Raw genomic sequence first — 16982 nt, 5'->3', positions numbered from 1 at the left:
ATTTAAAACTTGAAAATTACCCACCCTTAACCACAAGAGAACATTCTAAATCTTTATTGTTTCATGAATCATAGAAATATCAAAACAAAACAATTGATTATAACACTGCTACAATTCTACATTTTACAGAATGGCTTCCATATAAAACCAGTTAAATTCTGTCTCTAGTCATATTAGGTTTCATCACAGAGTAACTGAAGACACTAAGTATCCTAAGTATTAGATTTAAATGATATTGAACACTTTGAGCCATCCCTAATATAGTGACAAATAGCAAGTGCAAATAGCAAGCAACCCTGACTATCCTATCTACAAAGGGTACATGCTCTTCTTGACAGTCTTACAATTGAAATTCTGCAAAAACATCATCATAACATAAACAATACTGTCAACATTTGGGGGAGGGGAGCTTAACTCTAATCATATCTGTGAACACCTGACCAAGCACTGTTTCATATTCATCCTCAGATTCTTCCTACAACCTAACTTAATAAAGTCCTGAGATGCGGCATGTAGTTAAATATTAGCTGAATGGATAAAAGACCCCTGAAGAAATATTACATGGACCACCTGAATTAGATTTTTGTATTTTACTCAGGATGCCAAAGAAATAAATGTGAGTCATATATGAAACAGACATCTCTAGGCTTTAGCGGTGTTCTAATTTAGCAACTCTCAAACTTATTTCATGGCCTCAGAGTCTTATGTTTTTCATGTGCTAAATGTGCAGTTATTTACAACACTATGTCTAATTCTGTTCTTTTATGTCGTACTCAGAAAAGGTTATCAGAATGCAATTCAAAGAGAGGTAATTATATAAAGATGACATTGACACACATACACACAAAGTCCCTACATATTTCATATATAGATATGTTATATATATATATACACACAGACATGTCACATGCATTTTACATATCCTTACCAAAAGGTAATATAGTATAAATTTAAGTGAACTATCCAAGGTTAGTTCACAGAAAGTCTATGGTGTAGAGACCACCAAAATTCTCTTTCACCACAGTCCCTCACACATCTATCATATGCTTTACTCATTTTCACATTCCAATCAATCATGCCCTACTAAGATTTAATTTAAAATTCTTAACATGAAGAGTAAGGTAGAAAGTGTCTACTTTCCCATCAGCTAATTCCTCCACCGTATCTGGGATGTGACACTAGATGGAAAAGATACCCATCTTGGTTCAGATTCTCCCAGCAGCACACCTTGAGATAAGGATTAGAGCCTAAGTAGTTTATTTGGGAAGAGATCCCAGAACTGAGCTCCCCAGTAGGAGAGAGGGGGGAAGAAAGCCAAAAGAGCTTGTAATATCAAACCAATTTACCTCTGTGGGCAGCTGGAGCTCAGTCTCATTGGACACAGTGTAGAACATGTTTTAGAATAATCTCAACCAAGGAGTTAGAAAGCTAAGGTATTTATCTAACAATTCTTTATTTACTCAGTGTCACTTCTGGCTTGTTCTCCAAGACCTGGGGAGCTTCTGAGACCAGGGAGAGAAAGCAAGCAAAAAAACTCAGACAGAGACTATTCATAGAAAATAGCCTAGAAAATATGGACAAAACACTAAATGTTTCTATTGGTATAAATCATCTAACTATTTGTGTATAAAAGGGTCCTTTCTCAGCTCCATAAGAATTGAGTACATGATAACTGAATCAAACAAGAAGGCTACTCAGTCTCAGTTGCAAAGAGAAATTTATGCACATATGAATGACAAAAAAGATGATCTTACTTACTGCATATTAATTTAGGGTTGTGAAGAAAAATAAAAAATAATTGAAAATTGCAAATCATAAGTGAAGAAGGTAACTAACATTTAATGAGTGCCTAAACTGTGCTAGATGCTGTCAAATTATTCGTACAATTTCAGACAAATTAAATGGAAAGAATTTAGGAGCTTCTTGAGGAATCTGAGTCACAAAGAACAGAGCCCCCCCCATGTTCACTTATAAGATATATTACCAAGACAAGTATTTAATTGCCCATAAACTTAGTTTCCTAGTTTGTATACACATTTACATACATACATGTACCCCTACACACACACACACACACACACACACACACACACATACATACCATTAGTGTAGCTAACATATAACACAAGCCAGTACTTAGTGCCAACTGTTAGTTTTGTACCTTACAGAAATTATTGAATCTCATAATGGCTGAATGACTTGCCCAAGGCAACTCAGCTAGAGAAGAAATGAGCAAAGGATGGAAGGCTGAGTCACTATTAATCCAAGGATCTTCTCATCAAAGATAGACAACAATGGAACCAAAATTAAATATTAAGTTTTCATGACACCACAAAACTAGACAAATAAATGAACATTTTTAATGTTTAATATCTCATTTTAATATTGTAAATTAAACTTAGCAGAAACTTTGATTATAAGAGATACATTAATAAATGTGTAAAACTTTTTTAATATAGCAGTGACTTAACTAGTATAGTATTCAACTAATGAAAATTATTAATTACTGAAATATATCTTCAGCATCCTTTAGAAAAATGAGGGGAGCCACATGAACAATTACTATCTTGGATACAATACTAAAAAACAAACAACACTCTCACCACCTAATCCAAAATATATTTTCTATGAAATTCAGTCCATCTCACACTTTCCACAATGAGGATTTCTATTCTTCATGATGATCCTTAGGTCCTCAAGTAACAAATATAGATTCAACCACTATGAACACGATGGTGCATTTGATAAGCCACTTAAACTAGGCTAATACAGTTTATCTAAAAGTCAACCAACACTGCAATTTGTTTAAATATTCATATCCTTATCTCAGTCAACCAGAGCACCTTACTTTCCAAGCATACTGATAAACTGGCATTTGTTCTTTTAATTTCTAACAAATATATATCTGCTTTACCTTCAAAAAAGATTGCACTGAAATATTACCCTCAGAAATATCCTTATCTCTTTAAAGTCCTAATATGAGACCAAAGAAGAAGTCCAAAATTGGTGCTCAGGTAAAAGCCCCTGGGCATAAACACAGGAGTTGGTATTGAAAGCTGAAACGGTGAGAACAAACCCAGTGCTGAATGGAGAGAAGATTTTGAACAGGACCAATAATGGATCTTTTATGTAATTAAAACAGAACACTGGATCCAAACTTCAAAGAAATATTTCAATTGAGTTGAGAGAGCCTCGTTAGTATACATAGATTATTTAAAAACAAAAACATATGGCATGTGACACATGAAAGGACTTCCCAGAAAATACTAAATTCAATGAAACATAAAATGTGACTTTCAAATAATGAACCAGATAACCAGAGGAATTTCAAAAGTTTGACTAGGCAAAGCAGGGACGCTCTACATAATACGCAGGAGCAATATTTTGCTGATAATGAATATTCTAGTTTTGAAACTTAGTTTTAATCTTGTGACATATATACTAGTGAGGTTAAAAATACATTAATTATGAAAAGGTTGGATCATGTTATACAAACACCATTATTAATCATAGTCAGAGTTACCTGTTCAAAGTGAGTATTTTCCATTGAAAACGTCATTTTCCCTAACTACCTGTTACATATTTAAACCAAGTGTCTACCTACAACTCCAGATGTTTAAAGAGTATAAAATTCCCAGTAGTAGGTAAACACCTTAACAAGACAACACTGACAAGGAGTAAGTAAATAGGTGCAAGAGATTTAAGTTTCTTAGGTGCTTTTTCAATTCCCTTGAAAACATTTTAGAATTTGAGGAACAACATGTAAAAGGGAAAAAATGAAAATTATATGGCACTGATACTGCGTGCCATTCGGATGTATTCTCATTCTCACAGCATCCTTATACACACCCTAGGAAAAGCACAGATAGACAAAAGAAGAAGTACCAAATAAATGCAATAAATATATTGCAAGGACAAGAAAGTGAAAAGGAAAAGCGTCCCTTGTCTATAGCAATTGCTCTACACAGTCAAAATGGAGAGACATGTCAAAGAGTCCCTTTCCCTCCCTCCCCCAGTCTCTGGCTCCCTTTTTCTTGTCTCCTTTTCCCTCTTCAGCCTCCCCATCTCGGTCCCTTTTTCAACTGTATTGACAGAGCAAGCCTGCACAGCCCCACTTACCTGTCGTCGTTTTGCCATCCTTGGTCCCCCAGCAGCAAATCCCGAAACCTGTACCTGGGAGGCAGAGGAGGCACTTCGCTCTCCAAATCAACCATCCTTCCTCAAAGAGTGGGAAACAGAAAACGACGACCAGAGGAGAGAAGCGAGAGGAAAAGAAAATCGCGCGGAGTGGAGGGAGAGGACTAACAAGACGCGGTGGTCCGGGCAGGGACGGGGACGCGGAAGGGGCCTGGGCGGGGGAGGGGTCCGCTCCGAGCCGGAAGCTGAGGCTGAAAGGGGGCTGGATCCTCTCTCCTGAGGGTGTGATGGGGATGATGCAAACCGAGCCCAGGAGCAAAAGTCTGGCTCCGACTAGAATCTACGCTGCCAAGGAACCGCCCCCAGGCTCGGCACCGCCTCTGGTCCCCAGGACCCGGGGGAGGCGGGAATGCAAAAGTTACTTCGCGGAAAAAAAGAAAAAAAAAAGGGGAAAAACCACGCTTGGCGCCTAGAAAGAGGGGAGAGGGCGTGCGCGCAGCAAGCTGGGGGGGCACTTTCCTAAAAGGCGGGTCTAGGAGCCTCCTCTGAGGGCAGTCCCGGCAGCGGGTACCCGAGGGCGTGCGCGCGGCACAGCCCGGAGCCGGCGAGAGGGGTACCGTGGGTTTGGTCCCAGTGGCGGCCAACCCGGCTCTCCCCGCCGGAGCCGTCGCAGCTGCCGCCGGGGCCCAGCCAATGAGACTCCCCCTCATTAGCATAACACCGTGACGGCACGGAGGTGCCGTGGGGACGACCAATGGGGGCGAGCCTAATTAGAGGATTCCCGGGCTCCAGACCCCTCTCCGGGAGGCGGGGGCCGCAGGGTGCGGGGAGTGTTCCCAGGTGCTTCGCGGGGCTCGCCTTCAGCTCGGGAAAGCGGGGTGGAAAGTGCACTTTGGTGAGGAGGGAATCCCCGCCCTCAGTCCCAGGAAAGTCCTTTTTTTTTTTTTTTTTCCTTCCCTCTAATGGTCTGAAAGAAAGAAAGGTGTTTCCCGGCTTCTGGAAGAGAATGTAGGGCCACTTTAGGCCGCTGAAGAGAAACATTCAGACGACGGCTGGGAAAGCACACCGAAACGCACGGAGGATTGTGTTGCTAGCAGTGTCCGTTACATTACTGTTGCTGCTGCTTGTTGCGCTGCGGGCTCCCAGGTTGCGTGGCCTTGCCTTTGGAGGGGCCCCCTTAGTGGCCCACCCGGTCAGAGGAAGAAGTGAACCCAAGAGTCCAGAGTTGGTTTTTCAGTATCAGCCGCAGCTTCTAGGAGAACCTTCCTGCATAAGCCCTAGGTCTGCACACAGGTCTTCCGCCTAGCGCGGATTTCATTCGGGTCCCTACAGACACCCCGTACCTAACCACCTGAGAGGCCCTGGGCCTGAAGACACAGAGAAGACCCGACCCCTGTGCCCTCAAGAATGTCATGCTTTGCTTGGAGGAACAAGCTTCTAGATGAAGTGATACAGTAGGAGACACAGTAATCAAACAGCATAAAAAGAGATTTGAAAATCTCAGTGAGATAGCACACTTATTCGTGGAGGGGTCCAGGAAGACGTTGAAAGTGAACCAAACCTTCTATGCTCCTTTGCAACCTACTTAAGGTAACGGGAGAAAGCGGTGAAGCGAGCAGAGAGAATGAATGGTAAGCGGAGGGTAAAAGTGATTTTAAAAACAGTTTACTCGGGAGACGGTCTAATACGGTATGATGAATTCTCAGTGAGGTCATGTGGTGGAGGGTGTCCACACAAAGTGGAAATGCAAGAAGGAATCAGCAAAAAGATAGTATCGAATAAAATAGGATGAGTTCCTAAACCTGAGGAATCACAGTGGAAATAAAGTGGTCATACCCTTTGTATCAGTTTTCAAATTCCTGCCCACTCTTGCAGACCCAGCTCAAATGACGCATCCTCTATTAGATTTCCTGATTCTTCCAGCAAATCATGGTACCTTCTTCCTTTGAACAGTTCACACCCCTTGTCAGTATTTTGCTCTTAGTACTTATATATTCCGTCCTGCTCCCCTGCCTCTGGCTTATCTTTGTAGCACAGTACTTTCAAATTAGCAAAATCTCGGCAAATCTGTAATGAGATGCATTCAAAGCTTTTAAAACCTAGAAAATTAATATTTTTTACTGTACTCCTTTGCAACCTACTTAAGGTAAGGGGAGAAAGCGGTGTAAAATTAATATTTTTTACATTTACTGTAGTTCCAGAATTAGGCATTTGTTTATGTTTCTTTGGCATGAGCTTTGGTAATCACTTTGCCAAATGAGAAAATTATATCACTATGTTGTTAGTTTGTGGCAGGTGCGGGAGGAAGGGGGAATTAAATGTCTGATATATTTGGGAGCTTATCATTTGCCATTATGATAACTCTATGAATTTTATTTTTTTAGTATTCCAGGTTAGTACTTTTATTATAATAGTCTGCCTTTATATATTTGACATAAATCCAAAATTTTTAATATCAGCAACAGACTCAAAAGGCACTAAGAAAGAAAAAATTAGGTATTGAGTGTTAGACTCCTGAGAAACTGGAGGTCAGTGGCTAAAACAACAGCATTATATTTTTTTAAATGCTGTGCACCCTTATTTTATTGTCACAGTCTTAGTTATTTGGTTTCCAAGTGCCCAGATAACATTTTAGGAGGAAGCAAGTGCACTATAAAGAAAAAAGTAAAATCCTGCTCAGCCAATGCTGCCGTAGCCCAGCTGTTAAGGATACAGATGGTACAAAGTCTCCTAATGTGCCAAGCTAGGTCAGTTGGAGACCACATCGTTAATAATACACCTGATGTTCTGTTTGCCTCTACATTGTCAAAGTAAATGTAATTTAGGAAATTCTAAATGTATATTTAAGAAAATTCTAAAAATAATGCAATATAAAAACTACTCTCCTGACATTCTTCCAATTAAGTAATATTTGGGCACTGAAACTTCAATTTGTAACCAAAAGATCCTTTTGCTCTTCTCTATATTTTCATTTTTCTTTAAGCGAACTTTTATTTTTTTTGTCATTAATTTTGACTTCAGTTCTCCCACCTATCTTTCTACACTTATTTTTTTTCATGTCATATCATGTCATTTCCTGCTGTTAAAATATAGTTTCTGCTCTCACTGTTTTATCTTGGTTTCTTTTTTCACTGTGCTCTTTTAATATCCCATTTCATAAACTTTTTTTCTCTCTGCATCTATGGAAGCTTTTATTTTATCATAACATGACATTCAATTTTTAGAAACAATTATAAACATGGTTCTGTACATTACAATTTTGCACCTTACTCACTGGTGTTCTTAACCCCCCCCCCCAATCAACATCTAGTGTAAGTCAGAGCAATAGACTAGTTGATCCACACTAACAAAAGGGCACTCACCAAAAATCTTCTGATCTATTATTACTGATGGAGTAAAAGTTTCAAGAATGAGGATTAGGAAGAAGACTGATTCTCTAGATTAAATATTTTTCTAAAAAATACATTTGAGAATATCTTCTCGTTTCTTCCCTTTTTTTATTTTTAAATAGTTTATTGTCAAATTGGTTTCCATACAACACCCAGTGCTCTTCCCCACAAGTGCCCTCCACCATCACCACCACCTCTTTTTCCCCCTCCCTTTTCCCCTTCAACCCTCAGTTCATTTTCAGTATTCAATAGTCTCTCAAGTTTTGTGTCCCTCTCTCTCCACAACTCTCTTTCCCTCTTCCTCTCCCCCTGGTCCTCCATTAGGTTTCTCCTGTTTTCCTGTTAGACCTATGAGTGCAAACATATGATATCTGTCCTTTTTTAATAGGAAAAAAATTCTTAAATCTTTGATTTCTAATACATTGATTATACTAATATTTAAATAAAAAAGATTCATTCCCATGAGGGAAGACTGATTCTATTAACAATATGTAATTTACTGATAATTTTCTCGTGACTAATGAACATAGTTGGAATCATAGAATATGAGAGGGGCCTAAAACTGCACAGCATGTGCATATTGCATATGTCATTTTTATGACAAAATTCTCAAAACTATCAGTGATTATATCTACTTACTCTGTAAAAGCTATTTGAAAATGAATTTTAAAAAGAAAAAACCATATATATGATAAGCTACCCACTTCATAGATGGTTCAAGGCACAGATCTGTGGAGGCAGAAAAAGTATGTTCCACATCTATTCTGATAACATCATTTAGCTTCATAGATGGTTCAAGGCACAGATCTGTGGAGGAAGAAAAAGAAAGCATATTCCACATCTATTCTGATAGCATCATTTAGCTATATAACAACATCTCAGTGTGAAGAACACATGTATTCAATTCTTTTTTAACAAGTATGTATTTAGTAGTTAGTATGATTTGAACTTCTTGTGGTCTCATTGGTGTAGGGAGGGAAGAACAGACATCCAGTCACCACAAGAATGTGATAGGTCACACTAGTCATTAGTGCTGGCTGCTCTGTTGTTATGGAGCACATAGAGACATCTAATTCTGGTTGGCGGAAATCAGGGAAGGCTCTCTGGACGAGCTGACATCTAACTGAAGGATGAAAATGAGAGAATGAGTAAGGTGGAGGCCAAAGCAGTAGAAATAAACATGTACAAATAGTTAATACAAGAAAGTAAAGTCATGGGTGCCTGGCTGACTCAGTTGGATGAGTGTGTGACTCTTGATCTCTGAAGTCATGAGTTTGAGCCCCATGTTGGGTGTAGAGATTACTTAAAAATAAATAGATAAACTTGAACAAAGAAAGAAAGAAAGAAAGAAAGAAAGAAAGAAAAAGAAAGAAAGCAAGCAATGGCAGATTCTAGCAAATGCAAAAGTATCATGTAGTTGGAGCTCAGATAGGTACCTCTATGGCAAGGAAGCAGAAACAGAGCAAGAAAAATCAGCAGGAAGATTGGCAACTATTTACTAAGAACCACATGTGAAGGGCCCTTCCAGACCATGGCAACAAGTATGGGTTTTAATTTGAAGACAGTGACCATTATTTTGAGGACTTTCAGTAAGTGACAAAGATCACCATGGTAGCTGTGTATATAATTGATTGGTGAGGAGTGGAAGAATGGAGACCATTTATGAGCTTTTCAGTATTTCAGGTGAGCTTTGCCAGTTGTCTGAAGGGAGGCAGTGGTTACAGTGTAGATGGAAAGTGGAGGACAGATATATAGGAAATTAAGAAGACAGTATTGACAGGACTTGATAATTGAGAGACTCTGAAAGTTAACGGAGAGTGAAGAATCAATGATACTTTCTAGGCTCCTAGGATGAGTAAATAGGTGACAAGTAGTCCTGTCAGGCAAGATGGGAATACAGAAATAGGTTTGAGAGAGAAAATGATTACTTTGAGCCATCACCAAAAGATCACATGGAAAAGTCAAAAGTTTGAATATATGGCTCTTATTCACAGGAGTAAATTTTTGTCTGGAAGTTAGGAAACATCAATATAAATGTGGCTGTTGCGACAGGGAAAGGATAAATACACCTGGTCCTTTGTACTGTGAGAAGAGTCAGGCAGAGATGGAGCCCCAGAAAGGTGCCTGGGGAGAAGGGATGGATTAGCAAGGGAAGCACAAAGCCAGAGGGAGTACAGTTTCTGCCACCAGAGTGAAGAGACATGTGTTTCTCTATTTTCTTGATTAGTTTTATTCTGTGACCCTTGATTCAAGCTCAAATAGATTCTATCTACAGGAAGGAAAATGTAACAAAGCCTGTCCTATATTCTAAGCATGTACAGCTACATGAGCAGAATCATTTTTATTTCAGTAACATTGAAAAGAAGAAGCAGTAAAAAGAAAATGAAAAGGCAGAATACCATTCTCAATTCACAAATTCCACCTGAAAAAAAGTACAGGTAAGTTGTATAAAGGAAGACCATTTGGAGATTTATGAAGATATGCCAACGTATAACATTATCCACCCAATACTTCCAGTGTTTTTTATCATTCTAAAAATAAAACTTGTCTGAAAGCTAAATTGTGTATGTAAACATTACAATGGAAACCTGTCAGGAGACAGTTGACTTTTTATTATATTAATAGGAATATCCTTTGTGATCTTCCTCCTTGCTTTCTTCCCATTTCTCATAGCTCCCTCTAAATGCACATCTTATTCAGCATCATTCTTAACAGTAACACATACCTCCATTTATCTGTGTCTAAACCCACTTCACTTGACTGAATTTTTGGAGGGAAAATACAGAGCCAGAGGGAGAACTATTTAGCACCAAATGTACTTCAATAATTTTGAAGCATATTCTTGCCCAGTACTCCAGGAATAACACCCACATCATTCTTCTACATATATATATATATATATATATATATATATATATATATATGTGAGGAATAAATCTCCAGCAGTGTTTGGAAAACTCCAGTTTTTATCTTGGATCCTTAGGTTGCTAGGATCCCAAATCCTGCTTATTGATAGATTAAAGGAGGCGTGTTGTTCATGAATCCCTCCACCCTGATCCTTGTCATCTCCTAGCCTGCTAAAGCAGGCTTGTCAATTAGTGGCTGACTAGTGAGTGAATGAGAAGCTTCACATAGGAATAGGTTAGGTCATATATCTTAGTCAAGCATCAGAGATTGAAATATTACAAAATTAATAGCTACAGTGTAACTACTACGTGCCCTGTATTATGTCACGACCTTTACAACAGTTCTGAAAACTAAGTAACATTGCCCAGATTTAAAAGATGGAATAAGATGCCGAAATGCTATCATCCAACTACAAAGTGCCAGAGTCAAATCTTTGACTTTGTGACTTCCAAGTACATATTCTTCCCAGTAAGCTGAGAAAGAAGGTTTATAGTCAGTACTAGTAAATATTTAATTACCAATTGGTAACCTAAATTATGAAATAGAATTATAAGATTCTCTTACTAATACCCTACTGATCCACTTGATCCAGCCCCAATTATCTTCTTTTCCACCTGGGGACTTCCCATCACTCGATTTTCCTGATCTTCTTCCTTCTTCCCAGGACTGCCTCATAACTTCTTTATCACTTCATCAGAGAAGACGTCCCTAATCACCCAACATAAAGATGTGACCTAGTCCCTCTCTATTATATAAGACTGTTATATCACGAATTTCAATGATCTCTTAAAAAGATTAACACTATCTAATTTTATTGTTTATTTCTTTGCTTTCTTTTTTCCTTGCTTCTCCACTCCCAACACTACGCAGGCTCCGTAAGGGCAAGGACCTCATTGGTTCTTGTCAGCATGATAAATAGCGCCTAGTGTAATAGTATAGACTTGAAAACAAAGTTTTCTGAGTGATACAAAACAGGAAAGGAAAGGAAGGAGGGGTTAAAATAAGGAAAAAGGATTTGTTCAAGTAATCACCTTGATTTTTCCATTCCAATCTAGGAAAATTGCATTGCACATTTAGACATTGTTTTTAAATGATTGTATATGCATCCGTGTGCACATATCATACTAAACTAAGAATGACATGCAAATTTAAAAATCATTTGTCAGAACCTTATAGATAGGTGTAATGGGCTCTTTATCATGCAGGGTTTGATGTGAAAGATAGAGTAATGTTTTTAAGAAGGAAAAAGCATATAGGGTATGGTCATAATACTTGAAATGGTTTTACTTGCATTGAGATATTGTCATTAGTCTTTACGGATTCCTCTTATTTAGAAATTTAATTTGTAAAGAGGAAAACTTGAGGTGATTTCTGCATTATTTCTATAAAATATCAACAACTTATATAATTACTGTCTGTTCATTCTAGTATTCTAAATGACGCCAGACTCTAGTTTAAAATGTATAATAATTAGACAGTATTTTATATTACTGGAATAGATAATTCTTCTCATTTCAAAGATGGTTAAACAGAGGCAAAAGAAAGCTAAAACAAGTCACTCAGTAGCCATTTCAGTAAAAATGATATGGAAGTCTAATTTTTCTGATTATTATGCCATATCCCTGGGCCACAAGCTAAGAATAGTTTTCATTGCAAATAACATGATAGTGGAAGCATAGTGCATAGCCACAAGTCAAAAAAACTAGAACTCTCTCACAGTTTTCTTATTCGCAGCAATATTAGATACAGTAAGGTTACTGGCATATATTAATATATAAGATCTTGACACTCAAATATTTATCTATATATGTTGTAAATATTAATTATATTACTTTTATATGCAAAGTTTGGATTTTTCTTTTATTTTCATATAGCTCACCACTTCAAGATAGTAAATAGTGGCTCTGTGTTCATTACCATCTTGATTTGTACAGTTTGTACAAATTATGAAAAATGTGAGCATTTCCTGTAAATTTTTCCATTACACAAAAATAAAAATGAAATTAAAAAGTACAAATACTGAGGCCAATGAAAAGATGTTAGGCATTCATACTTAGGAACTGAGAAAAGAGAGGAAATTGAGAGGCATGGCCATAACCGGGAGCTGTTTAGCTTACTTGAACTTTCTGATGTCAGTCTTCAGGAAAAGAACAAAATTGTAGAATACGAGATATATCACTGAAGCTGAAGATCTATCATTGAAGAGGTTGGTATGTAAAAGTGATATATTATTAGTGATTTCACCTTTTAAAGCCATCTGAGATTGAACTACTTCATTTGACATGTCACATGTATTATTGGAAAGTAGTTGGGGTACCTGGCTGACTCGTTGTGAATTCAAGCCCCACATTGGGTGTAGAAATTACTTATATCTTAAAAATAAAACAAAAGAAAGCAGTGAGTTAGCATGTATCTCGTGTTCCATGAAAATGCCACCTTTTTACCCTTAGATCACTCCAGCCTGAGGAGTACAAAAGCTGTACCCTACTATTTACGTACATTCACACACAAATAAAATCTTAGTAAATCCTTTGCTGCAATTCCATCATTTAGGCTCTGAACTCCAGAAGTCAGTAGAGCTTGACCTAAAACCTACCCTTCCTCTTTTGCCTTCCCTCACACCTGATCCCATTGCTTCCCAATCCAACCATCCAACTGCCTGAAAAGCAGTATTCTTTGTGATCAGATATACATGTTCTAAATCTGGACTGCTTTGATTTAGATCCTGACACTGGCATTTATTAGCTGCTTGACCTTGAGCAGTTTATTCACTGTGCTTCAGCTTCCCTTCTGCATAACAGAATAATTAGAGTGCTTATTTTTGGAGGATCAAACCCATTAATACATCTAAATATTTTAGAATGGTGTTCACTACATAGCTTGTCATTTTTATTACATGTGTATTTCAAAATGTAGGCATCCACACATTTAGAAGTCTTTTTCTTAATATAAACTCATCTTTGCTGTTTAGCAACTAATGAATTTAATTATGCTTTTCAAATTTCACACAACTGGTTGAACAGCTTTGATTATCTTTTAAGAGATAAACTAAAGTATGGATCCTCAGAGCAATTGAAACCACATAAATGTACCAAAGTTATAAAGAAAAAAATCAGGCTGTTCAGTGATTCTTCTAACTCCCATGGAAATAATGAAGATGGATAATCAGAAAAGTACCTTAAATATTCGCTAGTCAGAAGCCAGAGCATGTAGGCATTTAAAATTAAAACAAGCATCTTGAATTATATTCACATGCAAAGCAGAAAAAATATTCACCATATTGAGTTCAGATGCAACAAGCTGAACATGTGCCACAGAGCTAAATGAGTAATGCAATTTTTACACTGGGTCCACGCAAACTTTACAGTTGCAGAAAATAAGGATATGGCAAAAAGCAATCTGGAAATGTCAGAGCCAAATCAATAATTAAGAGGAAAGTTCATCACCTCCTACTCAAATATCAATACAAACTATATTGAAATCCTAATTAGTATGCAGAAATGCAATATATAATACTTAAGAACATTGAGATTAACATTTTTAACAAGGCATTCACTCACATTTATGAAACACAAATAAGAAACAACTCTAATTTGTCCTTTCTTTTTGCCTTCAGGCCTATGAGCTTCACTTGGACATAAGCTCTGGGAAAATCACCAAGTCACACACTGATACAGAAAAGCTGTATGCCATTAGATGTTAATGACAAGACAACCAAAATTGAGTTTCTCAAATAATTTTCTGATATAGATTATTTTCCTAAGAGTTAACTTTGTGTAAGTTTTTCTCAGAGTTATAAATTATATAAGGCCATGATTTCTCTTAAGACTTATCTGCATTATCCAAGCAACACTTCAAAATAATTTATCTATAGTTTAATATACTGGAACATGGATCAAATGTGATCAAGACTGTTAAATTAATAAATCAGAAGGCTTTGTTTCTTGGGGCATGTGGGTGGCTTAATTAATTGAGCATCCAGCTCTTGCTTTTCACTGAGATCAGTATCCCTTGGTCATGGATCAAGTCTTCCATCGGGCTCCATGCTAAGCACAGAGCCTGCTCAAGATTCTCAGTCCCTCTACCCATGCCCCTTTTCCCAGCTCGTGTACTCCACTCTCTCTATTTCTCTAAAATAATACATACATGCAAACATATTTTTTTTACAAAAGGCTTAATTTTTTACTTCCCCACCAATTATCCTTCTTTCTTATTTTTCTTCAATGTTTAAAAACTCTTGCTGAGGATCATTTTCCCGATAAATCCAGTCATAGATGAAGGACTGATGCCAAGGTCCTAGGAGCAGTTCAGTCAGTTAGAAAGAGGAAACTAGGGGCACCCGGGTGGCTCAGTCAGTTAAGTGTCCAACTTCGGCTCAGGTCATGATCTCGCGGTTTGTGGGTTCGAGCCCAGTGTCGGGCTCTGTGCTGACAGGTAGCTCAGAGCCTGGAGCCTATCTTTGGATTCTGTTTCTCCCTCCCTCTTGGACCTTCCCCTTCTCATGCTGTCTCTCTCTCTCTCTCAAAAGTAAATAAAACATTTAAAAAAATTTTTAAAGAAAAGAAGTTACAAACTAGAAGGTAGGTCATTTATTTATGCTGGAGTCATATGAGAGTTAATAAGTAGAAATGAATCAAGTAGGAGAGAAAACACAAATTCCTAAATCATCCTAAATAGCATTAAGGAGATCCATGTTAGAGATACTACAGAACCTGGATTGGACACTGAAGGAAGAACCAAGTCATCAAGTCAAGTCAAAAATGAAATGTAGAGATTCTATACGGGGGAAGATTCTAGAAACAATGCCTAGAGTAATAAGAGTTATAGAAAGAACATTAAGGTCAATATGACATAATCCAGATTAGTAGATTTTTAATTCTCAGCAAAGGAGATTTTGACACTATTAGTGAAGACTATGGACCAAAATGTCCTGGTGCGTTCCTTACCATGCTCTTGATTATTAGTAACAAAATACCTGAACTACAATGTCTTTTAAAAATTAAAGAAATCTATTATTGCACATACGAAGAAACTCAGAGGTGGACCAGCTTTAGCCAAGATGATACAATAATCTAATGATACCACAAAAGACTTAGTTCCTCTACATTTAATTGCCCTGACTTCCATGTCTCTCCCTGTGATTTATGATAATTACAGAAGCTCTGAGGACTAATTCTTTCACTTCCAACATAAATGAAAGCATATTTAAACCTAGGATTCCCTGCAGGGGCCCCTGGGTTGCTCATTTGGTTAAGCATCCAGCTTCGGCTCAGATCATGACCTCATGGTTTGTGAATTTGAGCCCTGCATCAGGCTTTGTGCTGACAGCTCAGAGCCTGGAGCCTGCTTCGGATTCTGTGTCTCCCTCCCTCTCTGTCCCTCCCTTGCTTGTGTTCTGTCTGTCTCTCTCTCTCAAAAATAAATAAACATTAAAAATTTTTTAAATAAATAAACCTAGGATTCCCTGCAAAACTTGGAGCTACCAGAGTAAATACCCTGAGCCATTGGTTTTGCATTCAGCAACTGAAGAATAAAGATCACAGAAACAAACCAGTCTTAAGATTTGTTCTTTCCTCTAATCCCTTTCAAAACAAAACAGAACAGACTTCAGTGACTCTGAAACATGCTTAAAGTAGAAATGTAAAGCCTTTTTAGAGATCGTGTTGTAATCAGGATATTGAGAAAATACATCCCAATTAATTAATTATTGGACTTAATATTTCATCTACCAACATCCTGTTCTTGTATATAAAGGTCCTATTTTTCTCATTTGATCACAATGGGATTCTACCACCCATTCTAACATACCTGCATGAGCATATGATCCAAAGTTGGCTCAAGCAGTATGGACAATGGAAAAGAGGAATCTTTCATGTAGAGATATCGGGAGCAAGAAATTCTCTTTCTGCTGGGGTTTCTAACTGGGAACTCAGTGTGTTCTTCACATGAACTTCAACTTGAACAACACAAGATAAAATACATGTCACTCCCAGAATATCCAGTCATAGTTATCAGTTGGTTCTCTTTTTACTTAAGATTCTGAATTTCTATCACTTGTACCTGAAAAAGAAATCCTAACCAATAAATGTAGGTATATTACATATGGCAATCTCCTCAGTGGTGCTATGAATAACTACTAGTTTTTTTGGCCCCATATCAGAATGATTTCCTAATAAAACTAAGTGATATAACAACTTTACATTTTGTTTTTCACCAAATTCTACTGCAGTTTGGGGGATGATTTTCAAATTATTGACATGCACAAATATTCCATGTTCAGGTCTACAATTTTACATTTGCAGTAATTACACACTCACCACAAAGCACCTAATCCCATAGAAAAATGTAAAGCATTCTAAAATAATAACAATCTTTGAAAGATAAGTAATTAAAATTAGTGTTACTTTTTCCATGTTTTGGCTATTGTTGACATTGCTGCTATGAACATGGGGGTACATGTGCTCCTATGCATCAGCATTTCTGTATCTCTTGGGTAAATCCCTAGCAGTGCTATTGCTGGGTCATAAGGGAGTTCTATGGATAGTTTTT

At 37.5% G+C, this 16982-nt stretch overlaps 1 protein-coding gene across 3 annotated transcripts in view; it reads right to left on the bottom strand.

The window, feature by feature from the left end:
* KCNT2 (potassium sodium-activated channel subfamily T member 2) overlaps nucleotides 1-4214 on the bottom strand; it is a 340818-nt gene extending 336604 nt beyond the window's left edge. For all 3 annotated transcript variants that reach the window (XM_029933172.1, XM_029933173.1, XM_029933174.1), the window contains exon 1: nucleotides 4120-4214. In XM_029933172.1, coding sequence (XP_029789032.1) covers nucleotides 4120-4214 — 95 coding nt within the window. The remainder of the gene's footprint in view (nucleotides 1-4119) is intronic.
* Nucleotides 4215-16982: the final 12768 nt, after the last annotated feature.

Source organism: Suricata suricatta, chromosome 3, assembly GCF_006229205.1.
Source record: "Suricata suricatta isolate VVHF042 chromosome 3, meerkat_22Aug2017_6uvM2_HiC, whole genome shotgun sequence".
NCBI lineage: Eukaryota > Metazoa > Chordata > Mammalia > Carnivora > Herpestidae > Suricata > Suricata suricatta.
Note: the sequence above shows the minus strand (reverse complement) of the source record. Positions and strands in the feature narration are given on the sequence as shown.